Source organism: Ahaetulla prasina, chromosome 4, assembly GCF_028640845.1.
Source record: "Ahaetulla prasina isolate Xishuangbanna chromosome 4, ASM2864084v1, whole genome shotgun sequence".
Lineage (NCBI taxonomy): Eukaryota > Metazoa > Chordata > Lepidosauria > Squamata > Colubridae > Ahaetulla > Ahaetulla prasina.
In genome coordinates this window covers 78,256,744-78,273,783 of record NC_080542.1, presented here as the reverse complement: position 1 = coordinate 78,273,783, position 17,040 = coordinate 78,256,744, and the positions used below count along the sequence as shown (strand labels likewise).

The window sequence follows — 17,040 nt, the reverse complement described above, 5'->3', positions numbered from 1 at the left end:
TATTGGCTTCTCAAACAGAGTTTGCTAGAGTTATTCATTGCTAAATATCCCTTCTCTTGCTTTTTAAATTTTATTTCAAAATAAATTTAGATCCTATAGATACTTTTCACCATTTTTGTTCTACAGTGAGTTAAGAACAAAAATAAAGTCAGACCAAAATGTAGCCATTGGTCATGGGTACGCAACAAACCAAATATAGTTCAATATACCACCCGTCTAAGGAAAAGTATCGATGATTTCCAATATGATATTTTTGCAAAACTGGTCATAATCTATTTTCCTCTTCTTTGCTCCCCCCTTTCAAGAGATCTCTTAATAAAGACACAATACAGATGAATACCTATGTGGCCTTATACAAATTTGTACCACAGGAGCATGAAGATTTGGAAATGAGGTAATGCTAGTATATACTGTATATTTCATTTAGTTGTGATTGGCTTGCTTAGCTAATTTTATTGAAATCAAAAGCAATAGTTTTTAATCCCATCAACATTACATCACCTAAACATTACAGATAATTTTGTATAATTCTACAATGCAGTCTGATGGGTGAATATATGACAGAATATACTGGTGCTTTTGCATATTAATACATATTACTAGAAACATATAAACTAATTGCAACATTTCTGTTTTTTTTAATCACAGGCCAGGAGATAGAATTATACTTCTAGAGGATTCAAATGAAGATTGGTGGAAGGTACAATCAAAATAGCTTCCATAATGTTAAAATGGAAAAAATGAATATTGTGTTATACTTTTTTGGTCAATACATTACTATAAATTCATTTGTAATGCAATACTCTATTGTAGAACTATTTTTTTTCCAGCATAGTTCTTTGGTTAGCTACTCTTTTTCATAGTGCGAAAATAAAGAAACCTTCCTTCTGTTTCAGACTAAAATCCAAGAGATAGAGCAGGAGAATGCAAACAACCCATCAAATTATCTGGTTATCTACATTAGAAATTGTCACCAATTATAGGGACTTCCGACGGTGACATCATCGTCAAGAGGGTGAGGGAACGAAGTCCAATAACTGAAACCCAAAATTTCTCCACCAGGAGGTCTTTTGAGGACATTCTCAATCCCGTAGAGATCGAGAAATAAAAGGGGATGTTCTGAAGCCCCCGGACGACACGCAATTGTTAGGGAGGAAAAGGAGCAATCCCCTTAAATCCAGGGGAGAAAAAATCGGCCTGTAAGGCTAACCAGGAGCGATGGCAGCCATATAGTGTGGAAGCAAAGAGTGATTATAACAGTTTCAAGTGGCAAACATAGTGGACCCATAAGAAAGAGACGAGAAGAAAGATGAAGAAATGGAAGCATGAAATGATAGAGATGCAGAGGGAGCGGATGAAATAAGCCCAACAAAGGGGCAATGTAATAGATTGACAGCACGGTGTGAAATAGACAGGAAAGAAGGTTAGTGTGAAAAAAGGAGGATCCCAGAGAGTGGGACAACAGACAAAGGGAATATTTGTGGTGGAAATAGAACCTCTGGGAAAGAGGGAAACAGTGAGTGGGAAAGTAAAAAGAAAAAATCGGCCTGTAAGGCTAACCAGGAGCGATGGCAGCCATATAGTGTGGAAGCAAAGAGTGATTATAACAGTTTCAAGTGGCAAACATAGTGGACCCATAAGAAAGAGACGAGAAGAAAGATGAAGAAATGGAAGCATGAAATGATAGAGATGCAGAGGGAGCGGATGAAATAAGCCCAACAAAGGGGCAATGTAATAGATTGACAGCACGGTGTGAAATAGACAGGAAAGAAGGTTAGTGTGAAAAAAGGAGGATCCCAGAGAGTGGGACAACAGACAAAGGGAATATTTGTGGTGGAAATAGAACCTCTGGGAAAGAGGGAAACAGTGAGTGGGAAAGTAAAAAGAAAAAAAAATCGGAAGAACTCAAAACTAACTTAAGAGGCTAAAAAGAAACTTAGAAACTTAAATTTGGAAAGCGTGAAAAATCTAAACTGGGACTGGTGGCTGTTAAAAAACTGAGATATAAAAATTAAAAAGAAAAGAAGAGAAATGGATAGACAGATTTGAGAGTGGAGCGAAGGAGTTGAAAGAGACTGAAAGAGACAGATACAATAGCATGACAAACTACAGCCTGAAACTCAGAGTGTGAAGAGAGAAGAGTGATAAAGAAGTATAAAATAAAACTAAAACATATATCTTGATATTTGTGTGTGTGTGTGTGTGTGTGTCTGGGTATTCAGCTTTTTCCACATAAAATTGGAAGTGTCTTGGTGACGTTTCGACGAAATTCTATTCGTCATCTTCAGGCTAGGTGTTTACAGCTTTGTGCTTCTAGGAGAAATGTGTGATCACAGCTGTTTCTTCCTTTTAACTGCTAGTGGGGGTTTGAACTGATTGGTTGGGAGCTTGGTTGTGTTCTGATTGGGTGGAGGTATGTTCTGATTGGATGGGGGTGTGTTCTGTTTGGGGGGGCTTAGTTGTGCTCAGGTTGGTCTGAGATGCAGGGGATTTGAGTTGGTGAGCTGCATTGCTGTTGTTTGGCTTCGCGTTTGTGGTCATGCTACATCTTCATGGTGGGTGTCAGTCTGCTGCATTGGATTGGAGGGGATTTGAAATGGCTAATGATGCAGCTGTGGTCTGGCTTCTGGTCCGTGGTCGTGCTTCATCATTGGTGTGGATTTGAGTTTGCTTTCCACGTGGATGTGGGGTGGTGACATGCTGTGTGGCACTTGTAAGTGTGGGTCTTGCGTCATTCTTCATGTTAGGGACTCGTTTGTCGATAAGGGCGGGTTTCCAAATGGCTACCAGCAGACAAGGGCAATGCCACGGTGGTTATGAACACATCTGACTACCAAACCAAATTAACCAACCTACTCCAAAACTCCACATACAAATCCCTAAACACAGACCCCACCACCTACCAAGAAAAAACCACCAGATCCAAAATAAAAGCCTCCCCCATCAGCAAAGAAATCCAGCAAAGAATCATTCCCAGAGAGAAATCATCCAGATGCCCTAAGCTCTATGGTCTCCCCAAGATACACAAAGAAGGAATCCCACTTAGACCCATAGTCAGCTCCATAGGCTCACCTCTACAAAACCTAGCCAAATTTCTTCCTGGATGTTTTAGTCTACAGAAAATCCAATGGCTCCCTAGGACACACCATCTACCAGAAGAAAACACACACAAACCACTGTCTGCATGCACTCTCACATCACCACCCAGGACAGATCAAGCCAAGACACTCATCTCCAGAACAAAAAGCTTAGCTGACGAACAACACCTAAAAACCGAACTACACACTCTCATTAACATACTAACATCCAATGGATTCCAAAGAAATAAGATTACCAAACTAATCCATAAAGAAACCCCCATTAAAATCCAAGACAGAGAACAAAAAAATGGCAAAGCCCTCCTCCCATATATAAAAAGTACCACAGACAGAATCAGCAAGATCCTCCACAAACACAACATCAAGACAGCATTCTGCACAAACCGAAAAATATCCATCATCCTAAGAAACTTCAAAGACAAAATTGAGTTAGAAAATCAAGGAATATATGAAATCCCATGCACCGCCTGCAGCACCACATACATCGGACAAACCAACAGAAGAATAAGTGCATGCATTGAAGAACATAAGAACTCAGTGAAAAAAGAGGAACCAACTTCTTCCCTGGTCCAACACCTTAAAGCCACAGGACATAAAACTGATTTTAAAAATACCAGAACTATCGCCAAAACTGAACACTTTAACAACAGAATAATCAGAGAAGCCATCGAGATAGAAAAACGCCCACACAACATGAATAAACGAGATGATACCTCCCACCTACCAGCCATTTGGAAACCCTCCCAACCAATCAGTTCAAACCCCCACTAGCAGTTAAAAGGAAGAAACAGCAGCAATCACACATTTCTCCTAGAAGCACAAAGCTGTAAACACCTAGCCTGAAGATGACGAATGGGACTTTGTCGAAACGTCACCAAGACACTTCCAATTTTATGCAGGAGAAAACCTGAATAACCAAAGACCTACATACAAATACCCGCGAAAACCTCAGAAAACATATAATTAAATAAGGAAAGTACAACTGTTAAACTTTTAAGAATTTTTATATTGTTACTCTAGATTGAAAGATTGATAGAGTGGAATGATATAGAGCATAAAGGATTATTGAGTGAATGAATAAGATATTAACTGAATTATAGTAGTATATAAAATATATAAAGTAGTATATATAGAATATATATATATATATAGTAGAATATAATGAACAAATAAAAATAGAAGAAAAGTAATTAAATTAATTGTACTGTTTAATATACTGGAAATTAACAATTAAAATATTGTATAATAGATGAATTGTTGTTGAACAAGTAAGAATTATAGAAATACATGTATTATCAATGATTAATAATTATATGATAGTGTTGCAAAAGCTTACAAGAACTTTAAAAAAGTCAACCACACCAATTATAGCTGAAACAGGGAAAAAGCCAACTACAAACCCTATACCTACAGCAGCATCACCATTACACCAGAGAACAATAGATAATGTGATAGGAAAAGAAAAAGAAAAACCGGAAACAACAGTAAACAGTTTGCAAAACATGTTTCAGGTGATTCAAGAAACCCTATTAAAAACACAAGAGAAAATTGCGGACAACCACAAAGAAATAAAAAAGGAAATTGGAGAAGTAAGAGAGGACATTAAAATATGAATGATAAAATTGGGGACATTCAAGAAACAATAACAGAAAACGAACAAAAAGTTTAAAAAATGGAAATGAAAGTAAACCAAATAGAGGTAAAGATGAAGACAATGGAGCAGAAATCTCTACAACTAAATATAGAACTCTCAGACTCCATAGCAATGTTGGAAATGGAGAAAGCTTCATATTTCTTGCACTTCCAAAATATAGTAGAAGAGAAAGATGAAGACTTGGGAGAAAAGATGGTGGAAATAATGTCAGAAATAATACAAAGAGAAAAGACAGAAATAAGAGGACAATTAGATGAAATCTACCAAGTGCAAACTAATTACATCAGAAAACATCGATTGGTGAGGGAAGTACATATTAGATTTGCAAAACGGACAATTAGAGATGAAGTATATAAAAAATCACAGGAAGAAACACTGCCCTATAAGAGCAATTACAATTTTAAAAGAAATACCATGTATGATTAGGAATCACCACCAACAATACCAATTTCTAATGACTCAATTAATTAGATATAAAATAATGTTTAGATGACTGACACTGAACAGAATTCTGATAACATGGCAAGGCAAAAAATACAAGGTAGATACAATAGAGAAAGCAAGAGAATTTTGCTTAACACAGGAAGAGGAACAGGGAAGTAAAGAAGAAATGGAAAGCAAAAGCCAGGAAGAAGAACAAACAGAAGAAAGTGAATGAGAAAAAGAAATAAGAAAGAGCCAGGAAAAAGTACGAGATGAAAGAGAAGAAGAGAAAGTAAGAACACAGATGGAGACAAGGAATACAAAAATACAACAGTAGGCAATGGAAGAGGCACTTAAACTTTTCTCAGTAAACCTAAAAGGACTAAATTCACCAAAAAAGAGAACACAAATATTCACAAAATTATGAGAATTAGAAGTAGTGATATGACTCCAAGAAGTACATATTAAAAAACATTATCAAAAAATACTAGAGAATTCAAATTAGGAAAATTATACACATCACTGATACAAAAAAAGAAAAGAAGAGTAGCGGTCTAGAGGATAAAATCAAAACTAATCCATGCAAATGAGGAAGGTAGAACAGTAATATTATTATTATTATTATTATTATTATTATTATTATTATTATTATTATTATTATTATTATTATTATTATTATTATTATTAATTCAATTTTTATACCGCCCTTCTCCCGAAGGACTCAGGGCGGTGTACAGCCAAGATAAAAACAAACAGTACAAAATATACAATTTAAAATACTAATTAAAAAACTTATTATAAAAATGGCCATATATAACTAAAAACCCCATTAAAATTCATAATAAATTTAAAACCAATAAAAATAAAATTTAGAATAAAATTTAGGCCAGCCCCGCGCGAATAAATAGATGAGTTTTCAATTCGCGGCGGAAGGTCCAGAGGTCAGGTATTTGGCGTAAACCCGGGGGAAGTTCATTCCAGAGGGTGGGAGCCCCCACAGAGAAAGATCTTCCCCTGGGGGCCGCCAGCCGACATTGCTTGGCGGACGGCACCCGGAGAAGTTCCTCTCTGTGAGAGCGCATGGGTCGGTGGGAGACATAAGGTAACAGCAGGCGGTCCCGTAAGTACCCAGGCCCTAAGCCATGGAGCGCTTTAAAGGTTGTAACCAAAACCATAAAGTGCACCCGAAAGGCCACAGGCAGCCAGTGCAGTCTGCGCAGGAGCGGTGTTACACGGGAGCTACGCGGAGCTCCCTCTATCACCCGCGCAGCTGCATTCTGGACCAACTGCAGCCTCCGGGTGCACCTCAAGGGGAGCCCCATGTAGAGAGCATTACAATAATCCAAGCGAGAGGTAACGAGCGCATGAGTGACTGTGCACAAGGCATCCTGATCAAGGAAGGGGCGCAACTGCTGAACCAGGCGAACCTGGTGGAAGGCCCTCCTGGAGACGGCCGTCAAATGATCTTCAAACGACAGCCATTCATCCAGGAGAACACCTAAGTTGTGCACCCTATCCTTTGGGGCCAATAACTCGCCTCCAACAGTCAGCTGCGGTTGCAGCTGACTGAATCGGGGTGCCGGCATCCACAGCCACTCCGTCTTGGAGGGATTAAGCTTGAGCCTGTTTCTCCCCATCCAGACCCGTACGGCTTCCAAACACCGGGACAGCACTTCAACAGCTTTGTTGGGGTGGCCCGGGGTGGAAAAGTACAGCTGAGTATCATCAGCGTACAGCTGATATCTCACCCCAAAGCCACTGATGATCTCACCCAACGGCTTCATGTAGATGTTGAACAGAAGGGGCAAGAGAATCAACCCCTGCGGCACCCCACAAGTGAGGCACCTCGCGGCTGACCTCTGCCCCCCCGTCAACACCGTCTGCGACCAATCAGAGAGATAGGAGAACCACCGATACACGGTGCCTCCCACTCCCAATCCCCCCAACCGGTGCAGCAAGATACCATGGTCGATGGTATCAAAAGCCGCTGAGAGATCTAGCAAGACCAGGGCAGAGGAATACCCCCTGTCCCTGGCCCTCCAGAGATCATCCACCAACGCGACCAAAGCTGTCTCCGTGCTGTATCCGGGTTGGAAGCCGGACTGGAACGGGTCTAGATAGACGGATTCATCCAGGTATTGGGGTAGCTGCCACGCCACAGCACTCTCTACAACCTTCGCAACAAAGCGAAGGTTGGAGACCGGACGATAATTACCCAAAATAGCTGGGTCCAGGGAGGGCTTCTTGAGGAGGGGTCTCACCACCGCCTCTTTCAAGGCGGCAAGGAAAACCCCTTCCAACAAAGAAGCGTTGATAATCCTCTGGAGCCAGCCTCGTGTCACCTCCTGAGTGGCCAGCACCAGCCAGGAAGGACACGGGTCCAGTAAACATGTGGTGGCGTGGAGCCTCCCCAACAACCTGTCCACGTCCTCGGGAGCCACAGGGTCAAACTCATCCCAAACAGACTCAACAAGACATGCCTCCTCTCCCTCGCTTGGATCATCCCAATTTCGGTCCAGACCATCCCGGAGCTGAGCGATTTTATCGTATAGATAACCACTAAACTCCTCGGCACGTCCCTGCAGAGGGACATCCCGCACCTCCTGATGAAGGAGGGAGCGAGTCACCCGAAACAGGGCGGCCGGGCGGTTATCTGCCGACACAATGAGGGTGGAGGCGTAAGAACGCCTCGCTTCCCTCATTGCCACTAGAATAGGACCTAACTAGTGTCCGATTAGCTTCGGAACGGCTGGACCTCCAAGTACTCTCTAGGCATCTTCTCCGGCGTTTCATCTCCCTCAGCCCCTCAGAGAACCAAGGGGCCGGACGAGATCTGCGCCGGGTCAGAGGCCGCAAAGGCACGACATGGTCCAAGGCCCCAGCCGCGGCCTGTTCCCAGGCCACAACTAGTTCCTCAGCCGAGCTGCGGGCCAGAACCTCAGGGAATGGCCCAAGCTCCGTCAGGAACCTCTCCAGGTCCATCAGGCGCCTGGGACGGAACCAACGTACAGGTTCCATCTCCCTGCGATGGTGGGCGGCGGTTCGGAAGTCCAGGCGAAGGAGAAAATGATCTGACCATGACATCGGTTCTGTTACTACATCATCTAAATCCAGATCATTTAGCCACTGTCCAGAGATGTAAATTAGATCTAGCGTGCCTCCTCCCATGTGCGTAGGGCCATCATTTACTTGAATCAGGTCCAAGGCCGTCATGGAAGCCTGGAACTCCTGAGCTGCCGTTGATAACAAGCCAGTCGATGGCAGGTTGAAATCCCCCATGACTATAAGTCTGGGGGTCTCAACCGCCACACTGGCAAGTACCTCCAGAAGCTCGGGCAGGGCTGTGGTCACGTAGCAAGGAGCCATGTACGCGATCAACAAACCCAACTGATTCCTATGGCCCCACCTCACATAGAGGGATTCACAGCCAGCAATCTGAGGAACAGTGGCCTCCCTCATCTCTAGATCTTCCTTAATAACAACCGCCACCCCCCCACCCCTACCTTGGGCCCTCGGTTGATGAAATGCTCGGAAACCCGGAGGGCACAACTCAACGAGGGGAACCCCCCCCTCTGGACCCAACCAGGTCTCCGTAATGCCCATAAGGTCCGCGGACTCCCCGTGAATAAGATCGCAAATCAGGGGAGCTTTATTGGCCACGGACTGGGCATTACATAACATCAACTGAAGATCCAAGCTCTGAGGATCATGGCCGCCCGAGGAACGGGTAGGGACTGAGGGGCCAGAGCACATGATCGCTTTCAAACATCGAGCACGTGCTCCCCACACTCGATACGCCCCGCCCTCCGCCATATCTGCCTCTCCCACTTACCGTACAGATTGAACCACCCTCTAATCCTGGAACGGACCCCTCCCCCCCGCCTCCAGACCAGATGTCGTAATGCCGCGAACAAGCACCGGGGCTGGATCCCTCCCCGACGGGTTCTCTCCCCCACCCGTCTTGTCCCTCCCCCCCCTTAAAAAACCCTTATTTAAAAATCTATTTAAAAATCCCCATAAATTCTTCTTGGCCGCATGCCACCTCTCTGGGTCCCAAGACCCTTCGTTGAGGTACACCCTCGATAACTTGGAGGGCCATTCCTGCGAGGCGGGGGAATCTCGCAGTCGAAGGAGGTCAATAGGCGAATATCTCATGGAAAACAAAATAAATGGCAGAAAAGGGTCCATCCCTAACCGGCATAGATATTACAATCATTCAGATGACCCGATCAAGACCCGCCATAAGATGTTAAAAAATTTGGGCAAGTTCACTCTCCCGTAGGACGATAATAAAAGGTCCCCGGGTAAAATGCCACATCATGAGTCTTGAGTCCTAAACCGTTCGCACCATCTGCTTTACCCCTGTCCGTATTGTAGATGGAAAATGCGGCTAGCCTTCAGGCCATGGCCAGAAATCAGGCCGGAAACGGTCGATGGATATCATGGCCAGACATCAGGCCCCCACCAATCACACCACTGATGACAATTGCGGCCAAGGAGACAGGCCAAACTCAGCCGGAGTGCCGTCCTGTGCCCCAAAATGGCCGCCAATACAGTCCGTCGAAAGAAGAGGAAAGGAACGGTCCGTACTGCTGATGTTACTAGTGCCGCCGCCACTATGCCGCCAAAGCTGTTGGTGGAGAACAGCTGATGAAAATCACGGCCAAAAGTCAAGCCACCAACGTGCCGCTGATGAAAAAGACGCGGCCAAAGGCAACGCAGCTGAGGATAAACGCGGCCGAAAGCAAGGCTGCCCACATGCCGTCGATGGAAATCATGGCTGATAACAGGGCCACTGACATACCTCCACTGAAGTTCGCTGAAGTTCGCAAGACCGCGGCCAAAAACAGGCTGGGGGATCGGCCGATGGACAAGGCCGATGGAAATTCCAGAATCAACTGGAATCAGCCCACCACAATGCCGCTGATGGTAACTGTGGCTGGGCATCAGGCCGGGCATCAGGCCGCACCGGACATCATGCCGGGCATCAGGCCGCACCAGGCCGGAACGCCGGAATGCCCCCCCATCGCCCCAAAATGGCCACCACCATCCGCTGCCGCCATCCGCTGCTCGTCCGAGGCTCCGTTCACGGCAACCAAAGGTCTTCCGAAGCCCGAAGACTTCTCCCTCGGTTGCCGACATGCTGTTCAACCGGAGCCAGAGACCCAAGCAGGCCGGCGGTCGGCAAAAACAGCGCCTTGACCAGAGAACGCCCCGCCTGCCATCTCCATGGAATTAGATCGCCGCCATTTCGCGCATATGCAGAAGAATTTGGAATTCTTGGTAGAATTAGAAATGGAAGGGAAAAGGGAAAAAATTATTATTAATAGTAATATATGCCCCTAACAAAAACCAACAGGAATTTTTTAAAAGAACTCATAGCAAAATAATAGATCTAGAATATGAAAATATTTGCCTAATTGGAGATTATAATGCCATAAAGGTAAAGGTTCCCCTCGCACATACGTGCTAGTCGTTCTCGACTCTAGGAGGCGGTGCTCATCTCTGTTTCAAAGCCGAAGAGCCAGCGCTGTCCGAAGACGGCTCCATGGTCATGTGGCCGGCATGACTCAACACCAAAGGCGCACAGAGCGCTGTTACCTTCCCACCAAAGGTGGTCCCTATTTTTTCTACTTGCATATTTCCTATTTTTTCTAAAATGCCATAGTAGACGTTAAAAAAGATTACAACGGTAACAAGAAAAATAAAAAAGGAAAAAAAATACTACCAAAAGAATTTTTCAAAATGGTGTCGGAATTAAATTTGAGAGATGTATGAAGGAGAAAATCAATATATGTTCTACTCTTACCCACACCAATCTTGGACCAGAATCGATATGGCCTGGATGACTGCAGACATTCAGACAGGTTTAGAATCAATAGAGATAGGGGTAAATGAATGGGTGGATCACAACCCAATCACAATAAAATGGAGGGGACAAAAAGCATTTAGACAATGGGCAATGAACCAAAATATTTGCAGAGACAAAGAGTACAAAAAATGTTAGAAAAGGAATTGGAATCATTTTTCACAATAAATAAAAAACAAGATACCTCTCTACAAAATATTTGGGACACCACAAAAGCATATATACGTGGATTAACTATCGCGTATATAGGAAGAAAAAGCAAGGAAAAGAGACAACACCAAGAGAAATTATATGAAGAATTAAAGAAAGCAGAAGATAAATTACAGAAAGACTCCCCAAAACAGAAAAGCAAGAGAGGAATGGAATATAACTAAGCATAAAATAAATTTGATAACTCAAAACGAAGTAGCTGAGAAAATAAAAATGGCAAAACAAAACTACTTTGAATTTGTGGAAAAAACCGATAGATGGCTGACATACAAATTGAAAAAAGGAAAAGATAAAAGAATGATGTACCAACTCAAATATGAGAATGGGGAAATACAATACAGAAGAGAATCTAAAAAGAAAATTATACAAACTTTCTTTTCAAATTTATACAAACAGGAAGAAAAAATTAAACAATACATAGAAAGATCAGAAATGAATAAAATTACAGAAGAACAAAAAGAAATATTAAACAGACCAATAACTAAACTTGAGTTTGAATTGGCATTGAAAAAACAAAAGACTAACAAATCACCTGGCCCAGATGGATTACCGGTAGAAATAGATAAAAATTTACAAGAAATATTGGAAGATGCTATATTAGAATTATATAATGATGCCCTGGAAAATGCAACAATTCCAATAACTTGGACAGAGGCAATAATCACCATAATTCCCAAAGAAGACAAGGACCATCATCTAATACAAAATTATTGACCAATCTCTTTATTAAATACTGACTATAAGATGTTTGCAGCAATTATAGAGGAAAGAACCAAAAAAAATCTAAATAACTACATACATCCAGATCAAAATGGATTCCTATCAGGCCGACAAATTAAGAATAATATTATAATAATAATAATAAATACACTAGAATTTTATGAATCACACCTGGAAAAACAAGCTTCACTGGTTTTCCTTGATGCTCAAAAGGCATTTGATAATCTGAATTAGAGTTTTCTAAAGGAAAAATTAAAATTTATGTTATTTGAGACAAAATTTGAAAAAATGATAGGGGAAATTTATACAAAACAAATGGCAAGAGTAATCATGAACAACGATACCACAGAACAATTTGGAATAACAAAAGGGGTAAGACAAGGATGACCACTCTCTCCACTATTGTATATACTAACATTGAAGATGTTCTTGAAGAATGTTAAAGTCTAAAAATAAAAAATGAGGAATACAAGGTTCTGGCCTTTGCCGATGACTTGGTGTTTATAGCAGAAGATCCGTTAGGATCAGGACCAAAACTAATCAAGAAATTAGAAGAATTCGGAGAAGTTGCGTGATTTAAGATTAATAAAAATAAATCAAAATTACTAATGAAAAATCTTACAAAGAAACAGGAAAGAGAATTGGAAATCAATACATAAATTCAAGTAACAAAGAAGACAAAATACTAAGGAATTTGGCTAATGACAAGAGGCTCCTCAAATAATTATGACAGAATGGTAAAATGTCAGCTTTGGAAGCCATACTAGGCCGAAGGCTTCCATGCGCTGCCACAATTCTCCTCTGTGGGAAAGGAGGGGAGGAGGGTGGTAGTGCAAGGGATGATTAGACATAATAACATTTTCTGCCGGTCAAGGTCAGGCTGAGTTCGCATCTGGAGAAGGAGTGACTGGAGTGATGCTTCGACATGGGACGGTTGAGGATTGGAGCATGTGACCGGCAGAGGGGTCATGAGGGTGGAGATTTTGGGGTTTGTATTACTGAGGGAGGAACCAGAACCCCCAATTTCGGTTTTCCTCCAACTGTGCCAGTTTAGAATAGAATAGAATTTTAGAATAGAATAGAATTTTATTGGCCAAGTGTGATTGGACACACAAGGAATTTGTCTTGGTGCATATGCTCTCAGTGTACATAAAAGAAAAAATACGTTCATCAAGGTACAACATTTACAACACAATTGATGATCAATATATCAATATAAATCATAAGAATTGCCAGCAACAAGTTATAGTCATACAGTCATAAGTGGAAAGAGATTGGTGATGGGAACTATGAAACGATTAATAGTAGTGCAGATTCAGTAAATAGTCTGACAGTGTTGAGGGAATTATTTGTTTAGCAGAGTGATGGCCTTCGGGAAAAAACTGTTCTTGTGTCTAGTTGTTCTGGTGTGCAGTGCTCTATAGCGTCGTTTTGAGGGTAGGAGTTGAAACAGTTTATGTCCAGGATGCGAGGGATCTGCAAATATTTTCACGGCCCTCTTCTTGATTCGTGCAGTATACAGGTCCTCAATGGAAGGCAAGTTGGTAGCAATTATTTTTTCTGCAGTTCTAATTATCCTCTGAAGTCTGTGTTTTTCTTGTTGGGTTGCAGAACCGAACCAGACAGTTATAGAGGTGCAAATGACAGACTCAATAATTCCTCTGTAGAATTGGATCAGCAGCTCCTTGGGCAGTTTGAGCTTACTGAGTTGGCGCAGAAAGAACATTCTTTGTTGTCCTTTTTTTACCTATGCTAGTAAAAGAACTTTGAAAGATGTTGGTTTCAGAATCTTTTCTGCAGGAGGGGTTTTCTGGAACGCTGGCATAAAGTAGATTACAAAAAATTTGGATAATTGGAGAAATTTACAGATATCAATATTGGATAGGATTGCCACCATTAAAACGAATATTTTGCCAAAATTCTATTTCAGGACATACATACAAATGCAATCAAAATATACAGAAGATATAAAAACTGATGAAATACAAACAGAACAAATTATACTTGGGACAGATGAGAAGTTAATTAGTAAGATATAGAAATTTTTACTGCGCTATAAAATGGAAGAGGAGATAGTAAAAGACATGATTAAATGGGCACAGAACTTTAATTATACAATAGATTTGGAGAGATGGGAAACAATGTGGCAAGTAAACTCAAAATTAACATTATCCGCGGCATACAAGGAAAACCAGTTGAAGATGTTTTATAGATGGCACCTTCCACCTACAAGACTTGCAAAGACGTTCCCAAACAATACTTCAGCATATTGGAAATGCAAGAAAACCCATGGAACATACTATTGTCTATGGTGGACGTGCCCATCAGCAAAAATTTTTTTGGCAAATATAAAGAAATGGCTAGAAAAAAATAACAGAGCAACCAACTGAAAATAAACCAGAAACATTTTTATTAGGAAGTCTCACAAGAACATACACTAAAGAAATAAAATATTTAATTTTATATATTATAACAGCTGCACGAATAACATACTCACAAAATTGGAAACAGAAAAGGACACTAACAGATGAAGAAGTGATAGGAAAAGTTTTAGATTATGCCGAGATGGACAAGTTAACAAAAGAAATTAAAGAGAAGGAAGAGACAGACTATTATATAATCTGGAACAAATGGTATGAATGGTTTGAGACTAGAAATAAAGAATAAAAAATAAAGGAGAGAAACTAGAAATGAACAATATGTATATAACAAATATATAAAAATGTATAAAAGTAAACCTATTAGTTTCAGATAAGTTAATGTAAATTAAGTAAGTGGGATAAGAAAGAAAATAAAATAATAAATGAGATATGAAGGGAAATTAAAAAAGACCACTAAGAAATGTTGTTTAAAAATAAGAAATATTTATATGTTGTATGTATGTGTTTGTCACATTGTGTGTTATAATAAAACAATAAAAATGTTTTTTTTAAAAAGAAATTGTCACCAATTATAGAACCAACAAGGTGTTCTCCAAATATATTGAATTATTGTTTCCACTATCTGCAACCAGCATGCAAACCATTTGCTGAATATTGATGAAGGGTATTGTAGTCTGCCATATTTGGGGTGCCAATGTAGTGGAAGATGGGTTACAGCATCTGACCAAGGCTAGAATGTTTAAACTTCAAATTCCCTTGAACTTTAATGAAACTTGTAGACTCTGCAGGAGCTATTTTATAAAGCTAGCCATCTTAGTAACTGAAGGAAAAACAGAACATTTAACCTTGATGAAGTGATAGAAAAATAACATATACAAAATACGAACTTTAATACTATGTAATGGTCATCTTCTCACCATGTCCTATTCACAGGGAAAAATAGAAGATCGAATTGGTTTTTTTCCTGCTAATTTTGTTCAAAGATTACAAGATGAAAATGTTTTCAAATGTATCAGAACATTTGTTGGATGCAAGGAACAAGGACAGATAACTCTAAAAGAGAACCAAGTAAGTAAACTTAGAACTTTTTCCTCTGTTTTAAAATTTTAAGGACCCATCTTCCCTTTTTAAAAAAACAGTACCATGAAATTCCATGGTTCATGATTCCAAATAAATAAATAAATAAATAAATAAATAAATAAATAAATAAATAAATAAATAAATTATAAAGATTTGAAATTCAAACCCATGGATAAAATAGTCAACAAAATTAATACAAAGCTGGTCCAAGAATGGGCAAAAGTTACTGAAAAAGAGATTATTAATACATGCCCCAATGCATATAGGAGAAAAAGGAATTTTGCTCTTTTTATAAATATACAAATATCAAGTTTACATTGATACATTACAATTACATTAATACAAATATCAAATTTAGATCAATAGCTGTGAAAAGACAGGGAGGGCTAAAATTCAGTGGCCAACTGAGCTTATAGAAAATGAAGAGTGAAAAAAATCTGCCTTACACCAGACTAGGCCTTTTATCATTTAGTTTAATCATAGATACATACATTTTAGTCATTGTTTACTCACTGCAGGATGAAGGGCTCTTCTGCATGTTTCCAATTATACAGTTCTGAGCTTTCCTTTGCCAGTTGGGCCCACATACGTATATACATGCACTTATACATACATACATACATACATACATACATACATACATACATACATACATCTCACAATATAGCAAACAAAAACAGAAGCATAATGTACAACAGATAACTTGGATCCTGCTGCTTAATATAAAACGCATACAAAAAATACATCCAAGAAGCATTTCTATCCATTCTAATCCAGGCCAAGAAAACAGCCAAGTCTTCAAGGACTTTTGAATGTCAATAGGGTGGGAACCACATAGATTTCAGGAAGGATCTCACTCCAGGGGGCAAGTATCACAACACAGAAATGTTAATGTTGCTGCCTGCCCTTTTGACTTCCCACAATCCATTTGCAATTTTGGTCCTTCCTCCCAGGCCAAAGCCCCATTCACCAATTACCTCACTCACCCTACACATCATGATATTATGTGCATCTAAATTTCCAATATGAAGTTACACTCCTTTCTCTTGATAAGAATATTTTTTAAAATAGAATAGAATAGAATTATTTACTGGCCAAGTGTGATTGGACACACAAGGAATTTGTCTTGGTGCATACACTCTACTCATGAAGGCGATAGTTTGGCAAGGGAGGTACACATTAATTTCACGAAACAAACAATAAGACATGAAGTGTATAAGAGGACAAGAGAGGGAACGTTAACCTATATATACAGAAAGGTGAAGATTATTAGAAAATAGAAAATTAGGAATGTTATATACAACTTTATCAGACAAAAAGAAAGGAGGTCTTGCCATATGTGTTAAGGAAAAAATAAAACTAAACTTAAGATACACAGACAATGAAGGTAGAATTCTGATGTTGGAACTGGAGATAGAACAAATTGGAGATAGAACATATATTATTCATAGTAATATGCCCCGAATACAAATCAACAGCAATTCTTTAAAGAGGTACATAAGAGAATATTGGACTTGAAGTATGAAAGGATTTGTATGATTGGAGATTTTAATTTGTAGCAGATGCTCAGAGAGATTATAAAAGTATTTGTTAAAAAAAGAAGAA

The 17,040-nt window shown here is 40.2% G+C and overlaps 1 protein-coding gene across 1 annotated transcript in view; it reads left to right on the top strand.

Moving 5' to 3' along the window:
* STAC (SH3 and cysteine rich domain) overlaps nucleotides 1-17,040 on the top strand; it is a 234,130-nt gene that overhangs the window by 191,632 nt on the left and 25,458 nt on the right. Inside the window, exons 8-10 of the mRNA XM_058184234.1 lie at nucleotides 306-394; nucleotides 649-700; nucleotides 15,289-15,423. Of these exons, the coding sequence (XP_058040217.1) occupies nucleotides 306-394; nucleotides 649-700; nucleotides 15,289-15,423 (276 nt within the window). The remainder of the gene's footprint in view (nucleotides 1-305; nucleotides 395-648; nucleotides 701-15,288; nucleotides 15,424-17,040) is intronic.